Source organism: Hippocampus guttulatus, chromosome 13 (genome assembly GCF_054856545.1).
Source record: "Hippocampus guttulatus isolate MCC_2025c chromosome 13, RoL_Hgut_1.0, whole genome shotgun sequence".
NCBI classification, from domain to species: Eukaryota; Metazoa; Chordata; class Actinopteri; order Syngnathiformes; family Syngnathidae; genus Hippocampus; species Hippocampus guttulatus.
In genome coordinates, this window is record NC_141273.1 from 4,311,637 (window position 1) to 4,339,435 (window position 27,799).

The window sequence follows — 27,799 nt, forward strand, 5'->3', positions numbered from 1 at the left end:
TTGGTAAAAATATCATACTTGCCACACTATAAGGCGCCTCAGAGTAGAAGGCGCACCTTCAATGAATGGCCTATTTTAAAACTGTTCATATACAGTGCGCACTGCATTATAAGGCGCATAGAATAGAAGCTACAATAGCGGCTGCAGTTAGCTATGCTAAAGGGAATACAATACAATACAGTTCAGCTTTATTTATATAGAACCTTTACAACCACTGCAGCTGTTACAAAGCACTTTACAGAACATTTCAAATACTACGTCCAGGAAATCTTAATATTGACCCATATGTAGCTCCCTCAGGATGTAGCATGAAGCACGACACAAAGTAGATAAAAATACAGAGTTTATTCCTTGGCATAAATACAAATGGCATTACAAAACAATAAATGAAAGACAAAGGTTAGGAAGACAATCGATTCAACAAAAAGCAGAAACCTTGTGGGCTCACATTCACAAGAGGCTAAATATCCTTAGAAGTCTTGCTTGTCTCCCTCCTCCTTTATTTAGTCAGTAGTTGACTCTGCTTTTGGATTATCTTTGTTTCATAATGGCTGCACAGTTCACAAAGTAGTTGTCTGTTTGAGTGTGTGTTGGCGAATGCACGTCAGTTCGTGTTGTCAAGTCAAGTCAACAGTATTTATAGAGCACTTTCAAACTTTCGGCTTTTGATAAAATTGAATGCTTTTAGGTGCGCCTTATACTGCAGAAAATACGGTAACATCTTCAGGATTATATAATCTTTGCCATCACTTTAATTTGGATTGATGTCTTCTGGCTTGACATTACCTTCCAAAAAGGTGTCAGAAATACCAATTTTATTCCCACTTAGCAGTATTTTGTCCTTTTCTCATGGCACTACCAACTCAAACATTCTCACTCAAAGTTTGGCCACTGTGTGAATAGTTTTGGCCTCCACTCAGTCTTCTTGTGTGATTCCAAGCCAGTGTCCCATGTCTAGATAGAATTTTTTTTAAAAGTTAACAGGATTTGAGTAAGACATTTAATCCAAATGACTGTGAGCATCAAATTTAGCTTCATCTGTTAAATAATCATAAAATGTGTCCAGCCTTTATTAACGTGTATCATTTTCGGAGGGCGGGGGGGATATATCCTATTACACACAGGGAACTGTGGAACTGTCTGCATCATTTGTAGATACAGTGCAGCCTTGTACCATAACAATTATTAGACAACATAACATTCTTATTATTATGTCCAACAAGAATTAAATTCATCATACTGTACAATAGTCAAGACCAGCCAAAATCATTGTGTGGATTTCTCAATGCTCTGCTTGAACTAACCATGCACACAGTCACACACCTGTCCTTGCACTGTTGCCAAGCTCTGCTTCTTCTTGTTTGCTTCCGTCCTATTTATCATCACACCTCTTCGTCTAAATGAACTGAGATGGTCTTATTTGTCCTGTCATTGGTCCGCAGGTTTGACTGACAGAGGACGAGGGGTATATCATTGCAGCACACCAGGAGGTAGCAGTGAGAGTGTCACTGGAGAAGATGGACAAGGTGATTTTTAAATATTGCACAAAAAGTGACAACATTATTATATATATAATAATAATAGATTTTATTTATAAGCGCCTTTCAAGACACCCAAGGACACTTTACAATAACAAAAAACACAAAACAATAATATACTGTATAACTTTATAGAATTTTTGAAAGCTGAATTTAAACAGGTAACGATTTCTCAGGGTCTAGTGCACTGAGGAAAAAAACTTTCTCATTCCCGTATTTTCCACACGATAACGCGCTGCAGAGTATAAGCTGCACCTTCAATGAATGGCCTATTTTAAAAGTTTTTTCATATATGGCGCAACGCATTATAAGGTGCATAGAATAGACGCTGCAATAGTGGCTGCGGTTGTGCTATGCGTCCACTAGATGAAGCTACGCTAAAGAGAATACAATACCACTTTATTCATATAGCGCTTTCACAACCACTGCAGCTGTAACAAAATGCTTTATAGAACATTTAAAATACTACGTCCAAGAAATCAGAATGCCGATCCATATATAAGGCACATCGGATTATAAAGTGCACTGTAGGCTTTTGAGAAAATTGTATGCTCTTAGGTGCGCATTATAGTGCGGAAAATGCGGTATTGGTTTCTTCCTTGGGGTGGCTGGCCACCCCAAAGTCAGCCCGGATAGGCTCCAGCATACCCGTGATCCTCGTGATCATCAGTGTATGGAAAATGGATGGCTGAATGGATTATTTTTTTCCCCCAGAGTAACAGTAACCCTGTGTGTATGTGCGTGCGTGCGCGCGCGAATGTGTTTTTCAGGCCTCGCACAGACCCACAAAGCTCTGAGTTCCACCCCAAGCCATCAATCATCTTCACTTGCCCTCAGTAGCTGCAGGCCCAGAGGTAAGACACAAGGGCCACTTAACAGCAGACCTGAACACAAGCGGAGCTGGAGATGTAACCATGTTTTTGTAGGTGTACTCTTCGACGAAGACACTGAGACCGGATTTGGTCCACGTGGTCACATGGGATGTCGTCCAGGATCAGCTGACTTTAGTCACCATACCTCCAGCTCAAACTCACCGGTCAACTGCAAAGGTACCGACAGTTGAATCGGCTCAACTCTAATTAGGCCAACAATACAGTACTACAGTGGAACGTCTTTATTCTAATTCCCCCGAATTCGGGAAGTCCGGCAACATTTTCTGAATCCTCTAAATAGGAAAGTCAAATCTTGCAAAAGGAAGAGGAAGCAAAGGATTAACACTTCATGTGTTTTGTTTTGTTGTTTTATATTTTTGTGGCTTTTTTTTTTGCACAAGTTAGTGTGTTAGCTGTTAACATTAGCAAGCAGAAAATTGAGTGGCCAGCCATTACGCTTTTAAGTGAGTGTTTTTACCTTTTTAGGTGGTTAACATTTTTTTACCTCAACATGACCTTTAGCAAAGTTGTTAATTAAAGCTAAGAGAACATTTCAAGACTGTAGTGTTTTACGTTTTTACACTTGACTGTAATTTATTGTGGGCAGTTTGCTTGAAAATCTGAACTCGGAATTCGGACCTTGACTAGCAACCAGCAAGGGACTGTGCTGTGCAAATTATTCCATCATTGAGGATTTTAAAATTATTCCATCGTTTTGAACGTGACTGATGTGCAAGAGTATTCCAAAACGTTTTTTATCTAGATGCACCCGATTGTCACCTCCGGTCAGCGAGCCTATCCAGCGATGATGTCAGGGGTCTCAGCCAATCACAGCAGATCTTGTCACGCAGTGCAACTCTCCCATACGATCAAGCACCCCAGCGGGCCCAACCACAGCGTGGAGGCGGCATTAGGAGTAGGGCTCGCCCTTCATCTCCCGGAAGTGAAATAGTGTCACTGGAGGAGTTTCTGCAAGAGAGCAGCCTGAAGTCACCACAAACGGTGAGAAATATATTTGTCAATGTTGCTTGTCATTGTGTTGTATATTGTCTGTACTAAACAAACATAAATATTGTCCTCTGTTTTCAAAACGCGTGTATGCAGCTCAGCACAAGTTGTGAGAAATGTAATGTAGCTTTGAACCCGCGGCACATGTCTACCGTGCAGGGTGAGAACAAATAACTCATGGCAGCCCCATTATTGTAATGACAATTTTTTTGTTGACTTCCCCTTTAAATTCTGTATTTCAGAGTGACTGTTCTGTCTTTTGTCAGTATAGTTTTGATGGACACTGGCGGGGAGGTTTTAATTAATACAGTAATACAGCTTTATGTGGTTATTTCACACTGTTTAGTGCTGTCACCTTAACAGGGGTGTCCAAAGTCGGTCCTCAGGGGCCACTGTCCTGCCTGTTTTCCAGCTCTCCAAGGAGCAACGCACCTGATTCAAATCATCAGGATCGTTCTAATGCTGCTTCAGAGCTGGCTGATGAGCTGATCATCTGAATCAGGTGTGTTGCAGACAGGAGAGCTGGAAAACAGGCAGGAAAGTGGCCCTCCAGGCCCGGAGCTGGACATGCCTGCCTTACAAGAAGAATTATCTGAATTCTATTCTGTGTCAGCTCGAGCAGATCTCTGTACTTGTGTGTGTTCACTCACTTATGACAAAATCATCCAAAACTCTGAAAACAAAAATGTCAAACTCAAGGCCCGGGGGCCAGATCTGGCCCACCAGGTCAATTTAGGTGGCCCGCGAGAGCAAATCAAGTGTGTCAAATTGCTAAGAACGGTACCAAAATGTCAAATTGTCAAGTGTACTGTATTTTCACGACTAAAAGGCGCCATTAAAAGTCTTAAATTTTCTCCAAAATGGACAGGACGCCTTATAATGCGGAGCGTCTAGTGCAGGGGTGCCCAAACTTTTTGGACCGAAGATCTACTTTTCGATCAACTAACCTCACGGGATCTACCCTTACTGGCGCGCACACGCACACACACACACACTCCAGCCTGTTAACTATCGTAGCTCACACGTACCGTTTTAAAGTGCTTCCCTGGGCCCTCCTAGGTTCCTATTCTTTGCCCGTGCCCTCAGTGAATTGTACACGAAGCAAACTCTGAATGAGAATAATGTCGATAAAAGATAAAGCGCAACAGCTCTGATCACAAGCTGCAATTGCAGGCTGCTGAGCGCGAACAACTTCCGTTGACGTCATCACGCACCACCATAAATTCAAGATTTACCTGCTTTAGTTTATTTTTTAAATATTTATTTTGTGAAAAGGAGACTGATAGGATGATTATGGTGCAACGTACATTAACACAAAAAAATATATTACTAACATGTACAAAGACTCACAAATGGTTGTTTGTTTTTTTTCTCCTCGACACTTTTCGGATCTACTTGGGACCTGTTTTAGATCTACCGGTAGATCAGGATCGACATAATGGGCACCCCTGGTCTAGTGTATGCGCCGAGTTCCAAAGCCTGACTGAGAGCACTTCTGGCCGACACGCTGTTTATACAGAGAAAAGGCGGACGTGAGTGACGACAGGCATGCGGAAGTCCGCCAATGAGTGTAGGGTGGGCGTGTAAGAGGACGCTAAAGGCACGCCCCTAGCGTGACATTTGTCACTGACACTGTCAGAGATATATCCTTGAAACATTTCATTGTTGTGTTTTGCGTTTGCGGCGTTCATGAGCGGATGCTGGCGTGACTGGTTGCCACTGCTCTCCCGGTCCCTCATTTATGGTTTGAATCCTCTTCACCAGAATCTGATTTATTGACCAAGTATGTAAAAACTTGTCTTTCCAAAGAAACAATAACAATGACCAACAGAGGGAGACAGTACTGGAAGCCTGGCGGTTCACTGTTTAGTGCCCCAGTTCTTAATTGTGGAAGGAAATGATAGGGGAGGGGAAGGGGAAAAAAAGACTATGGTTTGAGCCTGGAGAAAAACCTCAATGAGATGCGCATATGGAAAAGTGATAAGTCAAAAAAGTGTGGCCCCCAGTCACTCTGTCTAGCAGCCAAGCCACTTCAGGCTGGCACATTCGTAGCGTATCAGGGTCCATCACGGGGAGGGGTGTGGGAAAACTGACGGAAGCAGTGAAGTGTCCGAGATGTGTGTACATTGTGTGGAGTAGTGAGTTGTTTCAACGTTAAAGTCTGTGTCAATATCTTTGCCAGCACGCCAATATCCAGTATATTGTCTTGGTTGCATCACTTCTAGGAGGAGCTCCAGATAACGGTTGTTTGGGGAACAGGCCAATAATATCAGTTGACCATGAAGCTTGCTGGTGCCCTTCAGAGGGCATTCATTTGCCAAATTGGCAATCAAATTTTCCAGACAGCGCCAATATCTCCACGTTTTTTACCATCTGTGCAGTGTCTCGAGATTGAGTTCACTTGTCGCCTGGTTTCGAGTGTTGACTGCTTGTCCCACACCGTCCAGAAAGACGCTGCAGCTTGTTCGCCTCCACGAAAGCGGCTCCCGTCCACTAACTTTTTACAATTAAACAGGAACTGTCAACCCCAAACAGCAGGATACCTGTTCGCAGAATTCCAATAACGTTGGACAGAATAAATAGACACACCATATTTCAAATATTCCAGAATCCAAAATATATCGAGCTGCCGCCGTCCACGCGGGGGCAAGCCGGCTCCCCTCTACCAGCTTCTCTCGTCAAGAAAGTCTCGACAATCGTGTCGAGATACCAGATGACCAAATCCACCGTTAGATTTTCGCAAGAAATACACCGGGAGGCCGGCGTAGTAGTTCAAACACAAGACCACATGAGACAAGAAAGCAGGGAGGATGGAAGAGGAGAAGAGCAGAAGCATCTGCCTCCATTAAGAGCCAAGCAGAAAGGGAAAAAAAACATTTGTTTTAATACATTTGTGAGTTAATTTCCTGATTAATTTTCTCCACTGGTGCGGGTGGCAAATATTGGCTTCCCTGGTACAGCTCTGACTCCATTGCTCTCCATCAGAGCTCTCCATCAGGGGTCTCCAAGTCGGGTCCTCGGGAGCCCCTATCCAGCCTGTTTTGGATGTTTCCCTTGGTCTCGGTTGCTACTTTGTATTCTTAAATTTAAAGACACTTACTTTTCCACCTGCGTGTCCTGTCTGTGTCATAATTCTGCCCTTCATGTCACATGCGGCAAGGAACTAGAAAAAACAAACAAACATTGTAATGTATTTTCCTCTTTAGTTTAAAGTCATGGTCCGTCCCTCTGTACAACAAAAACAGCCAAGAAAACCGTTTTTTTTTCCACTAGACGTCAGTTTGAATAATACAAACTGATGTATCTACTGCTTGCTATCATCCTTTTTAAGAATTCAGTTTCACAGCTGCCAAGATGTATGGTTTTCAGCTGAACAAACTTAATTTGCTGTCATGCTCTCGTTTTATGATGGTACTTCCCCACACCTCTAATCTCTTCTGAAGCCAAATCTTGCCCGCAAATCAACTGTTAAATTCCAGCCTTTGTGTTTGTGACCTTTCCTGAAATCAGAGGGATATCTCACCAAACATAAAACCTGTCATGATTCTTATGACGTTCTAGTTAGAAAACTTTGTGGTCTTCCAACGAGAATCCGTAACAAATTGACAGTCCTGGATTGATAGAACGAGCGGATGGAATGAACACTTGATCTCCATTGCTTCAAAGGCTTTTCCTTTGTCTTTTTAACTTGAGTGATCATTTTAATAATTTCTTTGTCACTTGACCTCAGTGTTCACCCGAGGTGATCTGATTGATTGCACTCCCCCCACCCCCCACACATGAGTACTCACATGGAAAGATTTTTACAGTGACAGGGAATTTACCGAAGTGGAACTAAATGTTTTTGTTCTCGATCAGGTTCCAACAGAAAGCAGAGAGGAATTAATGATTGAATACTTCACCAGAAGTCCAGCCTCTTCGGGTCCCACCGGTAAAGATCAGGGCACGCCCACCAGCTACGTCACGCCCACCGTTCATGCATCTAACCAGAGGCCAGGCCAAAGTGTTAAGCCATCTTCTCGGCAGCCTGTCAGCCAGTCGCAGGCCTCTGGCCGACCTGTGACCCAGAGGATCAACCCGTCACTGAGCAGGACGTTCAGCCTGGCCTCTGCTGATTTGCTCCGCTCCAATGGGCCAGACAGTTTTCATGGAAACGGGGGCTCTCCGAACCAGTCAGACACGGTGGTTCGGAGGCAAGGAGGAGGGACAAATGGAAGGGAGAGGCCGCTCTCTGCCCGTTTGGCCAGCTCAACCGATCAGCACAGAGACGGCGGCATCCCGAACTCCCCCATTCACCATTCGTCTTCTCTCACGCTGCAGACAGACAGACATGTGGAGAGAGAGCGCGATAGAGGGCGGACCCCTGTGTCCCCTAACGGCCTCTCGTCGTCTTACTATCATCGTGGGGAGGTTGCCATGGTAACCCCCGTGAGGGCTGTGCCCACTGCTCAGCCGGACGAAGCCTTGGAACATGGAGAGGTGTTCGGGGAGGAGCGCCCAGGTGAGCCTTTTCGCCAGGACAAAGACGGTGAGAGGGTGAGATGCACCTCTGCGGAACGCCCAAAAAGCACACCCGCTTCCCCTGACCCCAACAACGACCCCCAGACTGTGTGGTATGAGTACGGCTGTGTCTAATCACAGAAGCCAACAAAAGGATTCAGTTGGGTCTGTATAAAAACGGGAACACGGACCACAGTCTACTTTCTGGAGCTTCTATTTGACGAAAACTGTTAGACATCAACGGCCAGCACAAGTGAACACCTTTAACGGGAAGTTCGGAAACGAAGCCGGATTTCAAAAACCTCTGTTTTGGGATGAAGAAGCGATCAAAGCTATGACAAGTGACCTCATTACAATTCTCCTGGTTTTGGCTTCCTTGGAGCAATGGACAAAGGGCTTGTGCTACTAAATCCTCGAAGCACACATAAGTCAATCAGTAGCACGCAAAATAGTAAACATATCAAGTATCATCTCAAACAACCACCGGAAAAGGTGAGCAGAGAGTGGTGGCGATGCCATGCCGAAGTGTATTTATGAATTGAGAGAGGCAGTGAGAATACTGTAAACAAGCGGGATGCCGAAACAGGAGCGAGGGTCGCGAGGATGGGAAATGTGATTACAGCAAAATAAACAGTGGCGATTGCAAGCGTCCACATGCACCACTGATATTTGACTGGAAATGATTCTCGCCCTGAGTCAACACTACTCTGCCTTTCAACCAAGTACAGTGGGAGTGAAAGAAGCAGCCAAAGGGTTCACCAATACTGATTGGCCTTGTCATAGCTGTGAGAGAAACTGGCAAGTGAATTTTGAGCCACCATACCAGTGAGATCAGTCATTGAATTCAACACAAATTCAAACAACTGTGCTGCGGTTTGGTGTTGTCCACCCCTTCTCCAACAGACCACTGTGGTCTGAGCCCCAACCAAATTCACCAAATACACGCGGGTTTATTTGATACATTTCACAACTTTAACAGTAAGGAACACAATCATAATGAGACCAGACTGATTGTGCTGACTTGTGCTTGTTTTTGTTTTTTTGTTAGTTTTTTTTAAACATAGTTTAATGAATACATACAACTGGGAGGGTGATGGTGATTGAGGTGTTATTGAACTTTTAGCTACATCATTTGGATCGATTAAGTTCATCGGAATGAAATCCACCAAGTGTTTGACATTTTATATTGTCTTGCTAAACACATTTATGACTTCAGAGCAAAATGCCTGAAAGTGTAATATTAGTGCAAATTTTTGGTTCCTTCCATGCGTGCACGTGTCTAGTGAATATAAAACATCTATGCACACCTTTGTATCAAACTTGAAAATTGAAACTTAAAAATGGTGGAACTTGTGGGCTGACTCCCATTCAACGTCAGTTAAAAAAAACTGCCACTGGTTCATTTTTAACCAAGGCGGGATTTTTGGTTAAGCTAACCCATTTTAAGATAAAAAAAAGTCAAACGTGAATGTAGTTACAGTCAAACCTCGGTTTTCGAACGTCTCTGTTCTCGACCAAATCGGTTTTCGATCAAAAATTACGAGTTTTTATGCCTTGGATGACGACCAGATTTCGGTTCTCGAACAAACTGAGCGCACTTGAATGCGTCACTTGACTCCTCTCGCCTTCCTTACACGAGGGAGTGAGTGACGCTTCCTCGGGTAGACGAGGAAGTGACGCTTCCTCGTGTAGCGTTCCATTGTGCACAGACGTGTTCAATAAAGATTTTTTTTTTTTTAAAGCGTGGTTTCAGTTTTCGAACGGATTATGGTCGAAAACCGAGGTATGACTGTATTAGCCAATGCTTTGTCGTCCTCATCCGCTGCCAGAGTGCAAAGCGCACTCCACTCGCAGTCATTAATAAATGCAACCTATAATCACCACTACATACATACATATATATATATATATATAATATATATATATATGGTGTCTGCGTGTGTGTGTAGACACACACAGTAATTGTGTAATTTAGGAACGGGGGACCTATGTGAGACAGGCAGTGAGAGAAAGGTGATGTTCATGAATCTCATTTTGATGAAGCTGATTTTCTGACTTTATATACGTTTATGTACTGCTGTCTGTAAATAGAAATTTGACCTTCCGGCTTTTTGACAACAAAGACTCAAAAAAGGACTAGAAAGCCAACAAGGAGAGGATGTTGACACTGGAATTGTAGAGATCATGTGGATATGTGGAAGCTTTCTTCTGCTCCCCTGTCGGGCGTCAAGCACATTTTACTTTATGCAACGAGCTAAATTATTGAGACTGTACATACTCGAAACCGCTTGTCTTTTGTGAAGTTTGATTTATTGCACCAAAAACACAGTTGAGCTCTAAACTTTAAAAAAACGGACTGATAATTTCACTGGAAATTTTGATATTCATAGGTTGTGATACTCTAAAAATTGTTGGAATGCGATTAATTAGTGGCTAATGTGACATGACGACTTGGCACTCATGCTTGATGCCAGTGGTGGTGTTTTCACCTCCCTACGTTTTATTCTTCTTTAGGACGTCTGTGCTTAAGGTAGGACGCGATGTGGGTGGCTGTCCACCATTTTGCTGATGCCAGAAGAAAATAAATGGAATTCCTCCAGGCTATTTTTTTTTTACCGGCTGAAATAACACAAACTGTGTGTCTGCCATTATTACTGTTCTGTTGGCTGTCTGAAAGGAAAGTGTATTTGCATTGCTGAACTGTTTTTATTTTTGCCTGTCCACCAAAATGCCCTACTGCCTGGTCTTCACGGAAGCATCTCGCAGCTTTAGGCGAGCGAAGTGAGGGCGGTGTTGATGTCAAAGACATTTTCCTGTTGTAACTGGAATAAACGCTTATGTCGTTCACTTTACTAATTAATGTTGACCGGCCTGCTGTGACGTGACTATTATTAAAAGGCTTCTAGACTTGTGAACTAGATTCTTTTTGCAATAAAAACCTCTCAACTTGATCAATGTCTGAGTTTGTAACATCACCTTTGTGGACACTATTTGCATGACATGGACAGAATATTAAGACACCTGGCTGTCACATTTATCCAGAAGATCATGGAGCCAGGGCTGGAGGTGGGGCTCTCTGGCGAGCGCCCGCACCTATGGGGCCCGGCCAGGCTCAATCAGCAAAGGCAACATGGGTCCCCCTTTCCATGGGCTCATCACCTGTGGGAGGGGCCAAAGGGGTCAGGCGCCCTTTGAGCTGGGAGGCGGCAAAAGGAGATCTGATCCCCAGCTAAAGAAACTAGCTCTCGGATCATTGAATGTCATCTCTGTGGCAGTAAAGGAGCCTAAGCTGGTGTGCGAGGCAGAGAAGTTCTGACTAGATAGTTTTGGGCTCACCTCCACATACAGCTTAGGCGCTGCTACCAGTCTGATGTCCTAGCTGTTGGGACTCTTCCAATCTGGAGTTGCCCAAGGTGTGAGGCGCCAAGCCGGTGTGGGCATTCAGGATAGCCTCCTTCCACCATCAGGCCAAGGGACGGGTCCTGAATGTTGTTTGTGCCTATGCACCAAACAGCAGTACCCACCCTATTTGGACTCCTTGAAAGTTGTGCCCCTCCTTTTTTCGAGTAATCTGCTCCTTGTGGTTGATACACACGCACGGGCACAAAACATTTATATTTGGAGTGTAGGCGCGAGCGCGCCTCAGAAGGAGCGCGCGAGCACAATTGAGTCAGCCAGAAGAGCGCAGACAGGCAGAGCTTGAGCTCATTTCTACGCAGTCTTCACATCGGTAAGTAATATTCACCTTTTCTTCTTCGAGTAACTCACTCAATGGACATGAAATCCAACATGGGTATACTTCTGCTTCTACAAATGATTTACTGTATATTGTTGTTGCTGCGTAGCTAGGGTGTCATTACTGTAAATTGGATTTTTTGGGTGGTGTGTGTGGGGGGTGACCAATGTTTTTAAAATAAATTGGATCATGGACATACTAAGAAAGAGGGAAATACAAGGGAGGCTTAACTGTGGTGAGAAAGCAAATCTACATTAGCTGCTGGTTCAATTGTTCATCTCGATTGGAAAGATTCATGTAACACTGGTAGTGAGGTCACCATACTCACAGAACTAGCCACTGCATTAATTTGACTAAAACAATACAATTACAGAGAGTAGTAGAACTGTTTCGAGTATACGTGCTCTTCATTCCTTCCCTCTGTGTTTGATGGGTTGAGGCAGCACTAGTTCAGATCCGGGCTCTTGTCTGGTCAAACCAATTTATCCACAGCTTCTCCCAAAATACAATGAAGACGCAGATGCTTGATGGAAGATTTACTGTGAAAGATAGTCTGGATTGATTTACCTTGATTTACACAAATTACATCCATCCATCCATTTTCCGATTAGCTTTATCCTATCTGCCTTCAGGCAGTACACCCTGAACCGGTTGGCAGCCAATCGCAAGGCACACATAAATGAACAACCATCCGCGCTCACACTCACACCTCGGGACAATTTAGAGTGTTCAATCAGTCCGCCGTGCATGTTTTTGGAATGTGGGAGGAAACCGGAATACCCGGAGAAAACCCACGAAGGCACGGGGAGAACATGCAAACTCCACACAGGAAGGGCGGAGCCGGAATCAAACCCTGTACCTCTGCAATGTGAGGTGACTCGCTAACCAGTCGACCACCGGGCTGCCCACATGAATTGCAATGTGATGTCATGGTCAGTGTGAGGGTTGTCAGGGGTCATGAGTCGCTTTTGAAAAAAATAGTCCTAGAGGGATTAGAAAGTTGCTAAATATAGTTCAAAACGCTGACATCATCTTTTTCATTGATAGAGGGTCATTTTAAATTGCCTTTCAAGCAAGGTGCTCCAACCTATGACACTCAGTTTAAGAGCCCAGTAATGCTTGACTAACTTTATTGGGACATTAAGAAGAGCTTGCCTTCACAATTTAGGAACCAAATTTCATCAGTCATTTCAACAGGCACCAAAATGTGGCAAGAATCTTTCCGCTACTGTATATGTCGATATTACCATGTCCGACTAAAAATGGGTGTGTTGCGTCAAGAAGAGGATCCGGTGTAAAAAGGGTGCCAAACATCCTGTGTCATGCGAAGGCCCCTAACAGGGAACTGCCGAGAGTCACTTTTTCTTTGACTTGTGTAATTTAGGCTAAATGCAGGTTCCTAAACTTGATGAAACAATATAATATTTGTATTCGTATTTCGTATTTGTACGATGAGGAGGACTTTTGTCCTCTTTGCAGACCAGCTTTGACTATCGGTCACTTCTGCATCCCCGTCTACATGCCGTCTTTGACACAGTGATGCATTCATTCGTATGCTTGTTGGATTGTGCGTGTGTGGATGAGGATGGTCCCTCTGAGAGGAAACCACCAACCCGTGTTATTCACCAATGCTTTCCAGCTGCGCAAAAAATATATGCTGCCCTGACACAAATTGAATTCCGTGGCACTCCAATGATTTGTGTACTCGCCATAGGCAGCTTCAAAGCTGCTTTCATTGATCGTCTTCTCCCCTTTGGACCGTAGGCAGTGTACTTCAAATGCAATCCACCTTTAAATGTTCCTCTGACCAGTTTATTGCCTCTTTACAGTACGTCCAGTAGGGTCAAGGTCATTATAGTTTAAAATAAAACTTTTATAAAATTATTTTTTAAAAAGCCCATGCAGCATGTATAGCATACAAAAAACTGTAAACTCTTTAGAACCGGGGTCGGCAACCCGCGGCTCTGGAGCTGCGGATTGCTCTTTAGCGCCACCCTAGTGGCTGCTTGGAGCGTTTTCAAAAATGTTTGAAAATGGAAAAAGATGGCGAAGGGAAATAGGTTTATTTGTTTTGATATGGTTTCTGTAGGAGGACACACATGGCACAAACATTCTTGACGTTTTACAATGCTGTAAAAATGTGTAAAATAAATATTACATTTCAACGTTTTTGTCAACGAAGATTTGCGTCATAGCCTGCGACGCACTTTTCTATTAGCGGGGTGGGAAGCCAGGCAGGTGGTTGTTGTAAAAAAAAAAAAAAAAACATTTGAAAAAACCGGCCTATCATGTACAATTCACTGAGGGTACTGGCAAAAACTGGGAATCTGGAGGGCCTAGAGAAACATTTTTCAATGGTGCACATGAGCTACGATAGTTAACATGTTGCAAAAGTGCGTCCCATGCATCGTTCATCTTAGGGGCCATTATGGCTGTTGCTCCTTATGGCATCTGTGTCTAAGTGAGTGCGTATGCGCGCATGTGCGGTAACGGGTCGATCGCGGGAGGTTGGTTGATCGAAAAGTAGATGTTCAGTCAAAAAAGGTTGGGCACCCCTGCTCTACAGCATGCACTGCAGGGAAAAAAAACATTTAATCATGAAGGTTCATTGTGTATTTGTAGCCACCTTGGTCATTTTGATAATAGGCTAATATGGCTAATATAGATACATACAGCAAGTGTTGCCTTCACTATAAGGCTTTTAATTTTTTCAGGCTCCAGATATATTTTATTTTTTTTGGTCCAATATGGCTTTAAACATTTTGGGTTGCCGACCACTGCTTTCGAACAACTGAAGATAAAACATGTAAGATGTTTAGACACTGATCATTTCATGCATGTCCTGTACTGTACCAAAAGGTGTTAAAAGATTCGTTGTTTATTATTAAAGCAGTATAAAATCTCACTGAATATTTAATGTGTGACATCCCAACCACTAATACTTTCTAAAACTTTCAGAATGATGAATCAAAGCCTTGCAATTTCCTTATGCATTACAACATACTGAAGGTCACCAGATGGAACATTTCTTGGAATGAAGTTAAAAAACAAACATATTTCACCCTTATCATTCGTCTTGATTTGTCAGCTTTGATAGATTGTTAGAAAGCCCACATTGTTTAGATATTTGTAGTTATTAACATGTAATATATGGGGGGGGGGGGGAGTTTGTGTCTGAGTTTGAAATGTGCAAGCGGTCTTTTAATCTTTTAATGCACCTCCTATCTCATGCCTAATGCGTGTGTCATCACTGTTTCCTCCCTTTATGTTCATCTCTGTCTCATAGATGAACCACAAAGGTTGCATATATTACAAACGATTGGACAAATATTCAAGTACACGTGTGCACCTATTGCACAGCACATGTGATCCAGGAGTCACATGTGCTATTTGCTGTTAACACACACAACAAATACGTTTGCAGATTTGAAGGTGGCGATCACTTGATGACAGGAGACTCAACCAGCCAGATACATATTGTGTTTTACAACAGTACCTAACGATAGTTATAATGCACATGCACCTGTAGATAAAACGGATTCGAGCTCAGTGTTCTTCACCAAAATGGACCTGGTGAATCCGTCATCGGAGAAAAGGGGCCATCAAAGAAGCTAAATGTCCTTTATAAAAAGCAAATGGGACTAGTTAAATTAGATGGCCGTGAACATGGCAAATTATATATCCAGACTCGGCTATTTATTTATCGTGTTCATTGGAAAGGATTTAATCTAATGCTCAAAGAGTGAGAGAGAGAAAACGAGGCGCGAGCACTCCCTTCTATGTTCCAATGTTGACGTCATCGGTCAGCTGCAACGCTCGTTGTGACAAACAAGCACAGGAACCATAATTCCGACCTTAGGCCAAATATTGACGGCTTGTAAATGTAGTCATTGCTTAAATTGGGTTCATAAAGAGATTTCTTTGCTTGGAATCACAAAAAGACAAAGCTCAAAAACAAACTAATTTGAGAGTAACTATTGCTCAGGAGAAAATGATGAGACGCAGGAGCAATACACCTTCGTCTCAGTGTAATATCACAGGAACCTCATTTTGTCCAGGAGTAAGTAATCAGACTTGTTTGAGATCTCAACCATGTCTTTTTAAGTATGTCATTTCCTCTGGGTGAAGAACAATTTGACAATGACTGAATGAGCAGGAGAGGCGAAATGGTGGTTTGGTTGCTACAATGGAGAGACTGTGTGTCCAATGGTATCACTGAAGGCAGTGGGATTTTTAACATGCCTTTCTATCCTATAATCATAAATGTGGGGAAAAACCTTCTTCAACCCCCCCCCCGCCCCCCCCCCCCAAAAAAAATCACCCATTTTTTAATAAATGCTGAAGGCCTGGTTACATGTGCATTATTCTAGACACGACTATGACTCTACAACTACTCTAGACTACTAGCTAGCTACAACCGCGAGCAAAAGTATTCTTTAAAGGTTTGGAATTTAAACCAAAACTCATTTGCTGCTCAAAACATTTGAAACAATGTGGTTACCGAGGGCTGTGATTAGTGGAGAGTCGTCCAGGGTCCAACTCTAACTGCACGGACATTTCATCAATCATGCATTTCATAAATTTCCACAAAATACAATAGCCAACAAATCAAAATGTTCACACGTGATACTTTTGGAAATTTTATTTTATTTTATTTCTGGGGGAGCCTGGTAAGGCGGCGGCTTGAGTAGTCGTGTTGTTTGCGAATGACTTGTTCAAATGATCACGAAGGGATTCGCTCCTTTCTCAGTTCGATTGATCTCAGCTAAAAGCATGTGGCATACGAGAAAGTCCGATGTCTTTATGTGAAACCAGTCTGTGGTGAAGTTGGTGGGTTTGGAAGAAAAAACAAAACAAAAAAAGAGTACCAAGCAACAACCTCTGCTGCTCCTTTGGGAAACAGACCAATATTGTTATGCGCACCCCTGCGTACAGCATATTCCATCAAAGCATTTCCCGTGCTCACTGTTATATGGACAACAGACCTGCTTTCCCTGTTCTGTCAATGCCTAAAACACATTTCTTTTTTTCCTCTAGAGTGGCAGCCAGGAACTTAAGCAACCTTGTCCAAGAGGAAAACACAACAAAGAATATTTATTTTGTGGTGTGGGTGTAAAAAGGTGAACCCTCTGGAGAAGTTCATCTAAAAAGAGAAGGCTGTGCTGGTTCGTTATGCTTGAGGAGGGCATTATGAACTGCACCGTCAGCCATGAAATCCACCAGTACCTCTTCTGCTTTGTGTATATCTTCGTACTACTGGTAAGTGTGTGCCTATAATAAATATTTACTGAGTACTCGCATATTTCCGAAATTGCACTCTTAATAGAACAGAATGTTTTCAAATTGGATATTTATGTCCCTGTCAACCTTCCGAGGCACTTCAGTGAGAAGTTGGCATCGTCTCATTGAGGCGTGTCTTTTTTTTTTTTGCTTTGACTTGAGATACCTGACTTGAGAGATGAGCACGGTATGGTAGCATTGAACTCATTTCACTTCACAACAAAGAAAAGAGGCTTCAAGTTGTTTATTGCCACACCTAGTCGAAGTGTGCTATCAAACTAAACATAAATCAATGAGAATGATGAGTATTTGAAGCATAGCTTTTCCTTTAAGTCTCCTAGTCTGCCAACTTATTGATCACGCGAGCACTTAACGGCATTTATTTCATTGGGGTAAGATACCTTGCAATATGAGTGTTTTGAATTACAAACATCATGGAACTATTAAAAGTCATATCCGAAGGTACCACTGCATATGAACATACATAACAACAATATAAATCCAAAATAATTATTTTTCCTCCAGTAAAGGAATGAGACTGTTGTTGCGGTTTTCTCCATGGATCCATCTTTACTGTTTATGTGAAACATGCCACACACGCATTGTTAGCTAAGTGCTCCCACCCCTCTCCCCCCCCCCCCCCCTCCTTTTTCCCCTTACACTGTTTGTTTGCCCTTAAAGAGGCATTGCACACAGCAAAACTAAAATCCCGTATTAACCACAGTATAATTCAAATAATGAAACCGTAATTTCATCCCGAGTAATTTCATCCTTAATAATGAAATGATAATTTAATCCCTTGACTATCCTGCCTCATGACACAATGATCCTGGAGGATTGGTCACCTCCAAACGAATAAACATGGTGTTCTACAAATTTCACTTGAGTTAATGGAACTGGATTCAGGGGACCTATTTTTGTGCCAAATGCAAATGTAGTGCAAAGCACAGTTTAACTTGGTGCATGGATGGAGTTTTCTTTCTTTTGGTATTTTCCTAGACTGGCACAGGCGGAACAGTGCGTTTGCGCCGTTGTGTGCCATTGCGGGATGGAACGCAGCCAGCTCCTGGGCAAATTAAATAATTTATGAGAGAAATATGATGACATCCACCACACACAACCGCGAAGCTCAGAAGTCTGCCTGCGTCTCATTTAAATCCACCAAATCGCATTACTTCACCTAAGCCACACCTTAGACCTGGTTTTTAGGTAGTGTGAAATCTAGTCTACTTTTGGTCACCAAATTGCCAGATGCGTCGGGGGTGTGCAATCAAATATGCCAGAACAGCTATATAGATATAGCGCGGTCTCCCAATTTCACAAATCCACTAAACTAGACTTAGACCCGCATGAAAATGAAGATGTGGCCATTTTTTAAATTGAGGGCACGGGTTCCTGTCTATGAAAATTGGGCCCAGAAAGTCAAAATTGATATTGATACCTAGGAGGACGCAGTTGGGTATCATCTGTCAATCTACCCAGTGTTAATATTTGTAATATGTGTTTTTTGACATGTTCCAGACCAAACTATTCATTAGCGTTAATAGCCTGTTAATAAAATACAGTGTTTGACTGTCCCAAACGGAGTCGCCTGCAGCGTCTTGCCATTGGTGAGTCTAAGCCTATGTGTGTCAAAGTATGCTTCAAACTATAGTTGAACAAAGGAGTGTGCGTCGTCGGTTGTGCTACTGAAACTGCAAGGGAAGTGGGAATGACGTTTTTCGATTCAACTGGAAGGAATGAGAGAATGTAGAAATATAATGCGTACGTGGTGGCGCCAGTGTCACCGTATGCGCTGAGAGGGTGAGGGAAGTACGTAATTGCTCGGGTGCGCAGCTCAGACGGTGATCACAAAAGCACTTTTCAGAAAATTACTCTCTGACTATTGACGGAAGGTCTCTAGTCTACTAAGTGACATTCTAGTCATAGAGTACAAATTGATTTTTGGGCTTAACTCAGTCACTCCCAAAGACGTTTTTCAACGTCTTTTCAGACTTGGTCTAGAATTGGCTGGTATTGAATGAGTTAACATGGATAGACAGTGCGGGTGAGCTCAAAAACTGGCATAGCCTGATTTTGTTGCCAACAAAATCCTCACTGCCCTTATGTGGGAATTTGGTTCATCTCTTTCCGCCATATCCTACTGAGGGCGTTTGCTTCGACATGCACCTGGCACACCTGACAATTTGGTGGCTAAGAGTAGACAAAACTGACTGGTGAAACCACATCTTTATATACATATGGAAGGAACAATCAGTGAATGTTTTTGAATTACTGCAGACATCTGATTATATGACCATTGGCGTTGTTAAAACAAGAAATCTAATGGTGGCTCAAGATATTAGCACAGCAATTTGCTAAATTCTGCTGTACCCTACATCTGTTCGTTTGGTGGAAAGGTAGGATATCTCAACTCTTATCAGCACTTAAGAGAATCACATGGGTCTTCCTGATTTTAGGTGGGTGTTCCCTCCAACCTGTACGCTCTGTACCATGCAGCACTGCAGCTAAAGCAAAAGAATGAGCTGGGGGTTTATTTGATAAACCTCACCGTGTCTGATCTATTATACCTGGCATCATTACCACTGTGGCTCCAATACTTTTTTCAGGTAAACTAAAACCGATCATTCACAGTCGCATGCAGTGCCTTGAACAAATGGTCACCACCCTTCATTTTTACACATCCTTCAAAATTCGACTCAAATGTTTTTGCACATCCCAGCCATTCATTCATTCGTCCATTGTGCTTTCGGTGTCAAGTCACGGGGGCAGCCGGAGAGGCAGAGCTCAGCCACTTTGATCCGCCCTTCCAAGGCTAGCTGAGAGATAGCCTTTTTAACCTGGATCTTGAAAGCCGACATCAGACTGCACGACTGTCGCCCGGTTTTGAGCCGACAGACGTTTTGTCTCCCAGCCGATTTTGAGTTGTCTTCACGCATTACAGCAAATGTAACGTCACATACTCAACGACTGGTCATGAGGTGTCTGGGATGCCTCTGAGACACCATAGCAGCAAATGTGCGCAGACATACTTGTTCCTTATTAGTGTGCATGAAGCAGAGCCGTGATGTAGCGTCGTCCAGTGAGTTCTTGCTCGATGATATATCTGTAAGGGCCAAGTCAACGAGGTATCTTCATAAATCACTTCAATACGGCTGCGGGATCGACATACTCAAGCTGACGTGAACTGGAAGAGGGGGCGGGGGGCAGCACTGTACGGTGCATGAAGGCATCGCCCAAGGTCAAGGGTAAAGTCTGCTAGTATGCTGGATAAGTCTTTCAGCAGCTTTTCATTCTATTAAATGGATTCTTTCATTGATTTAATAAATACTGGATCGGACCATATGATGTTGAATATTACCTACTTGCCATCCATTGCAGTCTGGTCATCCTGGAAGGGGGATTTCCCCCTTCTCAAGGTTTCTCATTTTTCCTCAGATCATTGCCCTCTTCTGAGGTTTAGATCTGGGGATGTCGTTAATATTTGTCGAATGAGGGCATGTAAAACCCTTTGAGACTTTTTTTGTGGTCAAGAACTAAATGATTCCATTTGACGTGTTTTGACTTTGACAGTGAGGATTTCAAACACCGTTAACCAGCGATGCAAACCTATGTTGCCTGCCCAAAGATTTGAACAAACTTCTCGTCCTCACAAGGTCCAACAAAGACTTTGCATGTTCTACAACGGTCTAAATTGTCCCTAGGTGTGATTTTGAGCACACAGTTGTTCGTCTATGTGTGCCCTGCAATTGGCTGACAACCAGTTCAGGGTGTCCCCCGCCTACTGGCCGAAGAAAGCGGGGATAGGCTCCGGCTCACCCCACGACCCTTGTGAGGATAAGCGGATCGTAAAATGGATCTTGAATTACAGACGGGGCAAAAGTAAAATTAAGAGTCAATGGAAATTGAATACTGACGGAAGTAAATGCAAATAATGAATAATGCTACGTTGGGAAAGAATAAACCAACGAAAAAGGAATCCATAATTCTTAATAACGAAACAATAAAAGCCCCTCAAGGCATGCATTTTGTAAAAACTAAACAAGCATAGCTATTTGCATTTTGAGCCTGATCAAAACACAAAGAATAACAAAAGCGAGAATCACAGATTTTTATATTTTTCCAATAACTGAATGGTAGTTAATTTTTGGTGTCGAGGCAGAGGACATGGATACTTAGGCAGGTTACATTCAAACCATCCATCCATTTTCTGATCCGCTTATCCTCACAGGGGTCGCGGGACGTGCTGGAGCCTATCCCAGCCGTCTTCGGGCAGTAGGCGGGTGACACCCTGAACGGGTTGCCAGCCACTCACAGGGCACACAGAGACAAACAACCATTCGCACTCACTGAGGGGCAATTTAGATTGTCCCATCAACATGACATGCATGTTTTTGGAATGTGGGAGGAAACCGGAGAACCCGCAGAAAACACACGCAGACCCGGGGAGAACATGCACACTCCACACAGGAAGGCCGGAGCCGGAATTGAACCCACGACCTGTGCACTGTGAGGTAGACGCGCTAACCCATAGGTGTCAAACTCAGGTCCTGGAGGGCCGCTGCCCTGCATGTTTTCCAAGTCTCCCTGTTGCAACACACCTGATTCAAATGAACAGGTTCAATGTCAGGCTTGCGCAGAGCTTGCTGATGATCTGATCATTTGAATCAGGCGTGTTGCAACAGGGAGACTTGGAAAACATGCAGGGCAGCGGCCCTCCTGGACCCGAGTTTGACACCTATGCGGCTAACCAGTCGACCACAGGGCCACTCATTAACATTAAATTCCAACATTATAAGGTATGTTTCTTTCCACTCTGGCTATTGTGTAGAGGGGGTAGGTGCAGAAAGTTAAAAATCTTGCCACAGCTTGGCTTTAGCCACAGGTGCCTTTACTCAATCGGCAGGTAAACAAAGCGCGTTTTGACCTTCAATACCTGGATTTGCCACCTCTGGTATTGTGGGTAAAATATTGAGGGAAAACATAAATTGATTTTGACACATGGCTGCTTATATGTGCAAAAAGTGGGTGGAGGAGTAAAGACAATTTTTTTTAGGCACTGTATGTGAAACTCACAAATCCACAAATCGTTTTGTCTTACCCCGTACATGTTTTGTATTCCCATATTTTTGTTTGTTGTTACAGGATGACGATTGGCGCCACAGGGAATGGTTGTGTCAGTTGTGTGGCTTTCTTCTTTATGAGAACATCTACATCAGCATTGGCTTCCTGTGCTGTATAAGTCTGGATCGCTACCTGGCTGTCGTTCACCCTTTGAGGTTGTCTTTCATAAGTTGTATATAAGAATTACTCTGCTCGAGAACCAAAAAATAATATACATAAAATAATAAGAAGAAGAATTTTTCAAAAATATTTTGCGTGAAAAAAATCATTCCAAACTGGGTTGGAAAAAAAAAATATGGGAGTTGAATAATATGACTAATAGGTGGGAGTAAGTCACATGTGCAAATTGTAAGTCTCAGGTCATGACCTTCAAGTCCACAGTATCACCCAAGTCAAGTGGGGAAAGAAAGAAAAAACAAGCAAGTCGAGCTGCCATCAAATTCAAGTCATAAGTCAAGTCAAGTCAAGTCAACTGTATTTATATAGCACTTTCAAACAGCCATCGCTGCATACAAAGTGCTGTACATGGAGCAATTTAACATGCACAAACATGCGCATAAAATCTTGCTCAGTCAAAACATATGTTGAAATCACTTTTTTTCACTGATCATACGACATAAATCACATCTTGTCCCCAAATGAAATGAGCATTTACACTTCTAAAAATGAAGTGCAAAACTACTTCACTTAAATGGGCCAGCAAGCAAATCATTTATCTGCTGATGGAGTCGAGGCACGTGTGGCTAAAGCCGAACTGTGAGCAGGGCTTTTACTTTCTGGACCTGAATTTGCCATCTCTGCAGTTCGGTCTGAAAGGCTCTCACACGTTCACCATTTTCTGTCTTTTTTTAATGCATTTCCCTTCCTGCTCCGTCAACCACACTTGCCTTGAATTGGTTGACATCCTGTGTAAGACTGAGAGATTCTGCAATAGAAGTCCATACATGGACCGTTTGCCAATGCTGTTGATTTCCATCTCACTGTGTGGTTCCGTCTCATACTATTGGTGTCATTTCCTGGGTGAGGTTTTGGGTCAATCCCAGTAACGTTACAGTACTTTCATGGTGATAATGTCACACCATGTTCTAATTTACCACTTAAGTTTTTTTTTTTTCAACCCCTCCTTTGTTACAATTTCTGCTGTCTAGAGTTCGGATGTTTGTTTTGCTAGTTTGTGCCTTTAACATTTCAAATGCAGATGTTTTAACAATAGCTCGAGCTGGAATCATTTTAATTGATCAAACTGCAGCCTCCCCCTCGCTTGTCCTATGCCATAGGACATGTATTTACGATGCCATAGAACCTATGGCATCGGAAATACATTTCGCAGCACTATTTGACTTTTTCCTCAATGAAATTACCTGTACGGCGTGTTCTTTCCATATTATCCGAATACTGCCGCAAACCTGAGATTCACCTTAAGAGACAGCGGTTACTACAGTGGACAGCTTATCATGTTATCAGGTTACAGCGTGCATTAAAAGGATTAGAACAGGGGTGTCAAACTCATTTTTTTCACGGGCCTGATTTTAATTACAATTTCCATTAGAGGGCCATTATAAGATAAAATAAGATAACCTTTATTTGTCCCGCAATGGGGAAATTTGCAGTCTACAGTAGCAAAATTGGGGGGATCGAAGAAAAAAACCAAAGTGTTTCATTGCACAAAATAAATGTTTCAGAAAAGAACTGCACACACACACTGCACAATATAAGTGCAATATAAAATATAGCATTAGCAATATATTTGTAGAATTAATACAATAAATTAGTAATAGCATAGAAAATACAGCATAAGGTGGCTGTGCTATTTACAATGGTTTCAGGTTTTCACGTATTTTACTTTTATTCAGCAGCCTGACAGCAGTCGATAGGAATGAGCGGCTTTATGACTATGAAACCATGTCAAGAAGTCAAGAATAACAGTTTATTCATTTACTGTTTAAGTTACTGTAATGCTTTCAGTATCACTCTTATTTTATTACAAATGAGAAATTGAAATTTTGGTCGAGATTTTAGCAAGCATCATGAAAAGTTGACATCTTTGATTTGCTTTCGCGGGCCACATCATATAAAATATCCTTTATTTGTCCCACACTGGGGAAATTTACAGCAGCAAGATTGTGGGTAGAAAGAAGAAAGAAGGACCCCCCCCCCCCCTCCACCCCCCCAAAAAAACAAACACCATTCAATTAAGTGCAATATAAATACAAATATGGATAAGGTCGTAGTGCTATTTACAGTTGTTTTTCACATCATAAATGATGTGGTGGGCCAAGTCTGGCCCCCGGGCCTTGAGTTTGACACCTGTGGGTTAGCGTAACATTTAATATGACTCAACTGTAAAACTTTCTCATTCGTCTGCAGGTTCACCTCCCTGCGCTCTATAAGTGCAGCTTGTCTTTTCAGTGCCATCATCTGGCTGAAGGAAGTTGCGGTGGGCGTGGTTTTCTTCCGTCATAAAGAGCTGAGCAAAAATCCCAACAACCAATCGGTGTGCTTTGAGCACTACCCCATGCAGCCTTGGGAGTATCCAGTCAACTACTACCGCGTCACTATTGGGTTCATGTTCCCGTTGGCCATCCTGCTGGTAGGAATGCCGTTTCGCTAATCATTCAGATGAACAAGCACTTGATGATGATTTTTGCGAGTCCGATCTGAGGTCCCTTGATGTCACCACGTTGATGAGTCTTCGTGTCTTTCTTCTTCAGCTCTTACTGAAAATACCAGTTTTTATTTAAACCCTTTCAGGGACAGCGGTTACAACAGTGGACATCTTATCATGTTATCAGGTTACAGGGCGCATGAAAGGGTTAAATAAAAGAGCATGGGCTCATAATGCACTTTATTCAGGACACTGCTTTGACTTTTTTGAGTCTGAATGGATGTTTGTCTATATTTGCCTTGCGGTTGGCTAGCGACCAGTTCAAGGTGTACCCCACCTCTCACCTGAAGTCAGCTGGAATAACCTCCAGCACGTCTATGACCTAGTTTCGATAAGCAGAATAAATTAGGTATGGTCGGATGCATCTTTTGATCATTCCGTTTGAACTGTAAATCGTCCGACCTTTTAGAGTTTCCATTGTAATGCCAAGCGACTTCAAGACAGCCACAAAATACAAAATACTTTCCCATCCTCATACGGTTTTTAGAAGTGCAAATGCAATGACTGCTCATATTCTGCCCTAGATTTTTGGTTTGCAGATCAGCTACCTGTGCGTGCTTCGTGCTGTGGGCCAAAGTGCAGGCACGCAGCCAGATCAGAAGACCCGAATCCGACAGTTAGTTAGCAGTACCATCCTCATCTTCCTCATCTGCTTTTCCCCTTACCACGTCTTTCTGTTAGTTCGCACAGTCCTGGAGCGGGATTGCAACTTTATTACAGGTATGATTTCTTTTCAATGAAGTGATCTTTTGACCCGGATTAAAACTGTCGTATCACATCGTCTGTCCTGTGTTCTCATTTTCCAAAAGGGATTTTCAACTATTACCACCTAGCGCTGTTGTTGACCTCTTTGAACTGTGTGGCTGATCCCGCTCTCTACTGTTTTGTCAGCGAAAGTGCTCGCCGAGGTTTTTCCCGGGCTATTTTTCGACCCGCGACAAGATTTCTCTGCTGCTGCCTTGGCAACTGCAGTGCCAATCCCAACATCTCGGCCACAGATTCCCACGATGTTCCGACTGACGAGAACGACGCCCACAGGGCTGTGATTCTGCTCGATCACGTCGGCAAGAACTGCAGGAATACGATTCTAATCACCGTGGATGATCAAAAAATTATTATACCATTAACTTAACAAAATAGCAATCGTGGAAAGACTGGGATGGAGGAGAACCAGAAGAACAAAAGGATATTAGGACCCTGTGATTTGAATGGACTAGACGGATCCAAAGAACAAGTCCGGGGGTGCCGACGTTCAGATGTCATACGGATGCCGCATGGGAGTGACCACTGCTGATGCTGCTCTGTTCCATTTTCCTAAGAGGGGAGGCCTTGAAGTCACAGTAGCTCCAAAGCCCCCTCAAATAATTTGACAGAGCTCCAGACACAGTACTCACCATATTTGATTTGTTTACCCTTTCAGGCGGTTACTACAGTGGACAGCTTATCAGGTATAAAGTTATCATTATTTGTGCATGAAAGGGTTAAAATACTCCTTCCACTTGAGCAAAGTGGCACGCACACCAAGAGACCTTCTGTTTGCAGTTCCTGTCTTACAGCAGTGCAGTGGTTCTCAACTGTTGTCATCTTGGGACCTCCATCTTCCTATTGCTGCAAAGTCGCATCCCATTTTAAAGACGTTTTGATCAATAAAGAATGGATTTTCTTTGATGAAAAGAACGCCTCTCAAAAGGCATGTAAAGTACGTAACCATTTTAGACGTACAGTAGTTCCAAATGAGTTTGATATACTGGCAAAAGCAGATTGCTAGCTCTGATGTCCGCTAGCCAAAGGCTAAGCTGCGCTGTATTTGTAGTATTATGGCTTCTATGTGGGGAAAATAGGACATCAAAGTAGTGTTTTGGAAAAATCTCAATACAAATAGAAGTAATTGTTTTCTAGTCGTGATCCACTTTTGGGACTCTATCCCTTGAGAATCAGGGCAATAGAGTATTAAGTTCAATGGAAGAGGGACGCATCCAAGGCTGATCATAAAACAACAATCAAAATAATAACTTCCAGAGTCAAAATGTTGCCATCATTGTTTCTTTGCATCGTTTTTGGCAGTTGTGGCAAGCCAAAAGGAAGCTTGATCATTGGACTAAAGCGTTCCAACAAGCCTTGCGATGTCGACCAACGCTCATGCTAACGGCCATGAGCAAACGCAGCAAACTACTATATAGTGTCTTTTGGGCAACGGGCATCTTGAAGCTATTATTGACCACGACTACGTGTATGACAAACATGGTGGACAACTTTCCACCCCCAAAACAAAGTTACTCCCTCTTGGTTTCATTTAGGCTGTCAGCCCAGTTGCCATCGGCTAAGCCCGCATAGGTGTCAAACTCAGGTCCTGGAGGGCCGCTGCCCTGCATGTTTTCCAAGTCTCCCTGTTGCAACACACCTGATTCAAATGATCAGATCATCAGCAAGCTCTGCGCAAGCCTGACATTGAACCTGTTCATTTGAATCAGGCGTGTTGCAACAGGGAGACTTGGAAAACATGCAGGACAGCGGCCCTCCAGGACCTGAGTTTGACACCTATGGTCTAAGGCAAAGTCGTGAATAATGTAGAGTGCAAAGTATTGCTTGTATCCAATCCATCCAAGCTAGTCCACTGGTGTTGCTGTACAATTAAACTGACAAACTCCAACACTCAACTGACATGGCATAGTTTATTTTCATTATATTTAAATCATATTTAGAATTGACCTTTGTGAGGATAAGATAAATCAGAAAGTGGATGGATGGATGTTTAGCATTCATCTATTTCGATTCCTTAAAATCAGCATAAATCTGCATTCCAAAACTAAATTAAACGAGTTCAAAGATGTCATTGAAAAGATATGCAATATTACTTCAGATGAATGATTTATGTTCAGTCACTTGAGGGCTTGTGTAATTGTTTCTTAATTTATTTACATTTATATCGATGAGGGAAGACCACCATTACAGTAAGCAGTTGTTTACAGTAACTGCTGAAACACTGTTGGGTTTTATGCGATGTACTTTGGATCGACATGTAAAACTTTTGTTTGCGAAATAAATGTATGTGCGATGCACAAAATTTACACTGGTA

At 42.9% G+C, this 27,799-nt stretch overlaps 2 protein-coding genes across 4 annotated transcripts in view; both read left to right on the top strand.

Moving 5' to 3' along the window:
* ccdc88c (coiled-coil and HOOK domain protein 88C) overlaps positions 1–10,869 on the top strand; it is a 46,432-nt gene extending 35,563 nt beyond the window's left edge. The window contains exons 27-31 of the mRNA XM_086127278.1: positions 1,443–1,526; positions 2,309–2,392; positions 2,465–2,587; positions 3,174–3,412; positions 7,277–10,869. Coding sequence (XP_085983404.1) covers positions 1,443–1,526; positions 2,309–2,392; positions 2,465–2,587; positions 3,174–3,412; positions 7,277–8,053 — 1,307 coding nt within the window. The 3' untranslated portion in view covers positions 8,054–10,869. The remainder of the gene's footprint in view (positions 1–1,442; positions 1,527–2,308; positions 2,393–2,464; positions 2,588–3,173; positions 3,413–7,276) is intronic.
* Positions 10,870–11,449: 580 nt separating this feature from the next.
* On the top strand, positions 11,450–27,791 carry gpr68 (G protein-coupled receptor 68). 3 transcript variants are annotated; one of them, XM_086127304.1, is made up of 7 exons: positions 11,450–11,648; positions 16,692–16,913; positions 19,394–19,543; positions 22,080–22,213; positions 24,426–24,648; positions 25,263–25,443; positions 25,615–27,791. In XM_086127304.1, the coding sequence occupies exons 2-7, from the start codon at positions 16,827–16,829 to the stop codon at positions 25,767–25,769; spliced, it is 930 nt and encodes a 309-aa protein (XP_085983430.1). In that variant the 5' UTR covers positions 11,450–11,648; positions 16,692–16,826; the 3' UTR covers positions 25,770–27,791. The 3 variants fall into 3 exon arrangements, with proteins under 3 accessions (XP_085983430.1, XP_085983429.1, XP_085983428.1); XM_086127302.1 differs by having other exon boundaries at positions 11,461–11,648; positions 25,533–27,791; XM_086127303.1 differs by lacking the exon at positions 19,394–19,543 and having other exon boundaries at positions 11,454–11,648; positions 25,533–27,791.
* The last annotated feature ends 8 nt before the right edge of the window (positions 27,792–27,799 follow it).

Coding starts and splice junctions, on each gene's coding strand:
- gpr68 (XM_086127302.1), top strand. CDS start 16,827: ATGCTTGAGGAGGGCATTATGAACTGCACCGTCAGCCATGAAATCCAC. Junction 24,649..25,262: donor TCCCGTTGGCCATCCTGCTG/GTAGGAATGCCG, acceptor TTTGGTTTGCAG/ATCAGCTACCTGTGCGTGCT. Junction 25,444..25,532: donor GGATTGCAACTTTATTACAG/GTATGATTTCTT, acceptor ATTTTCCAAAAG/GGATTTTCAACTATTACCAC.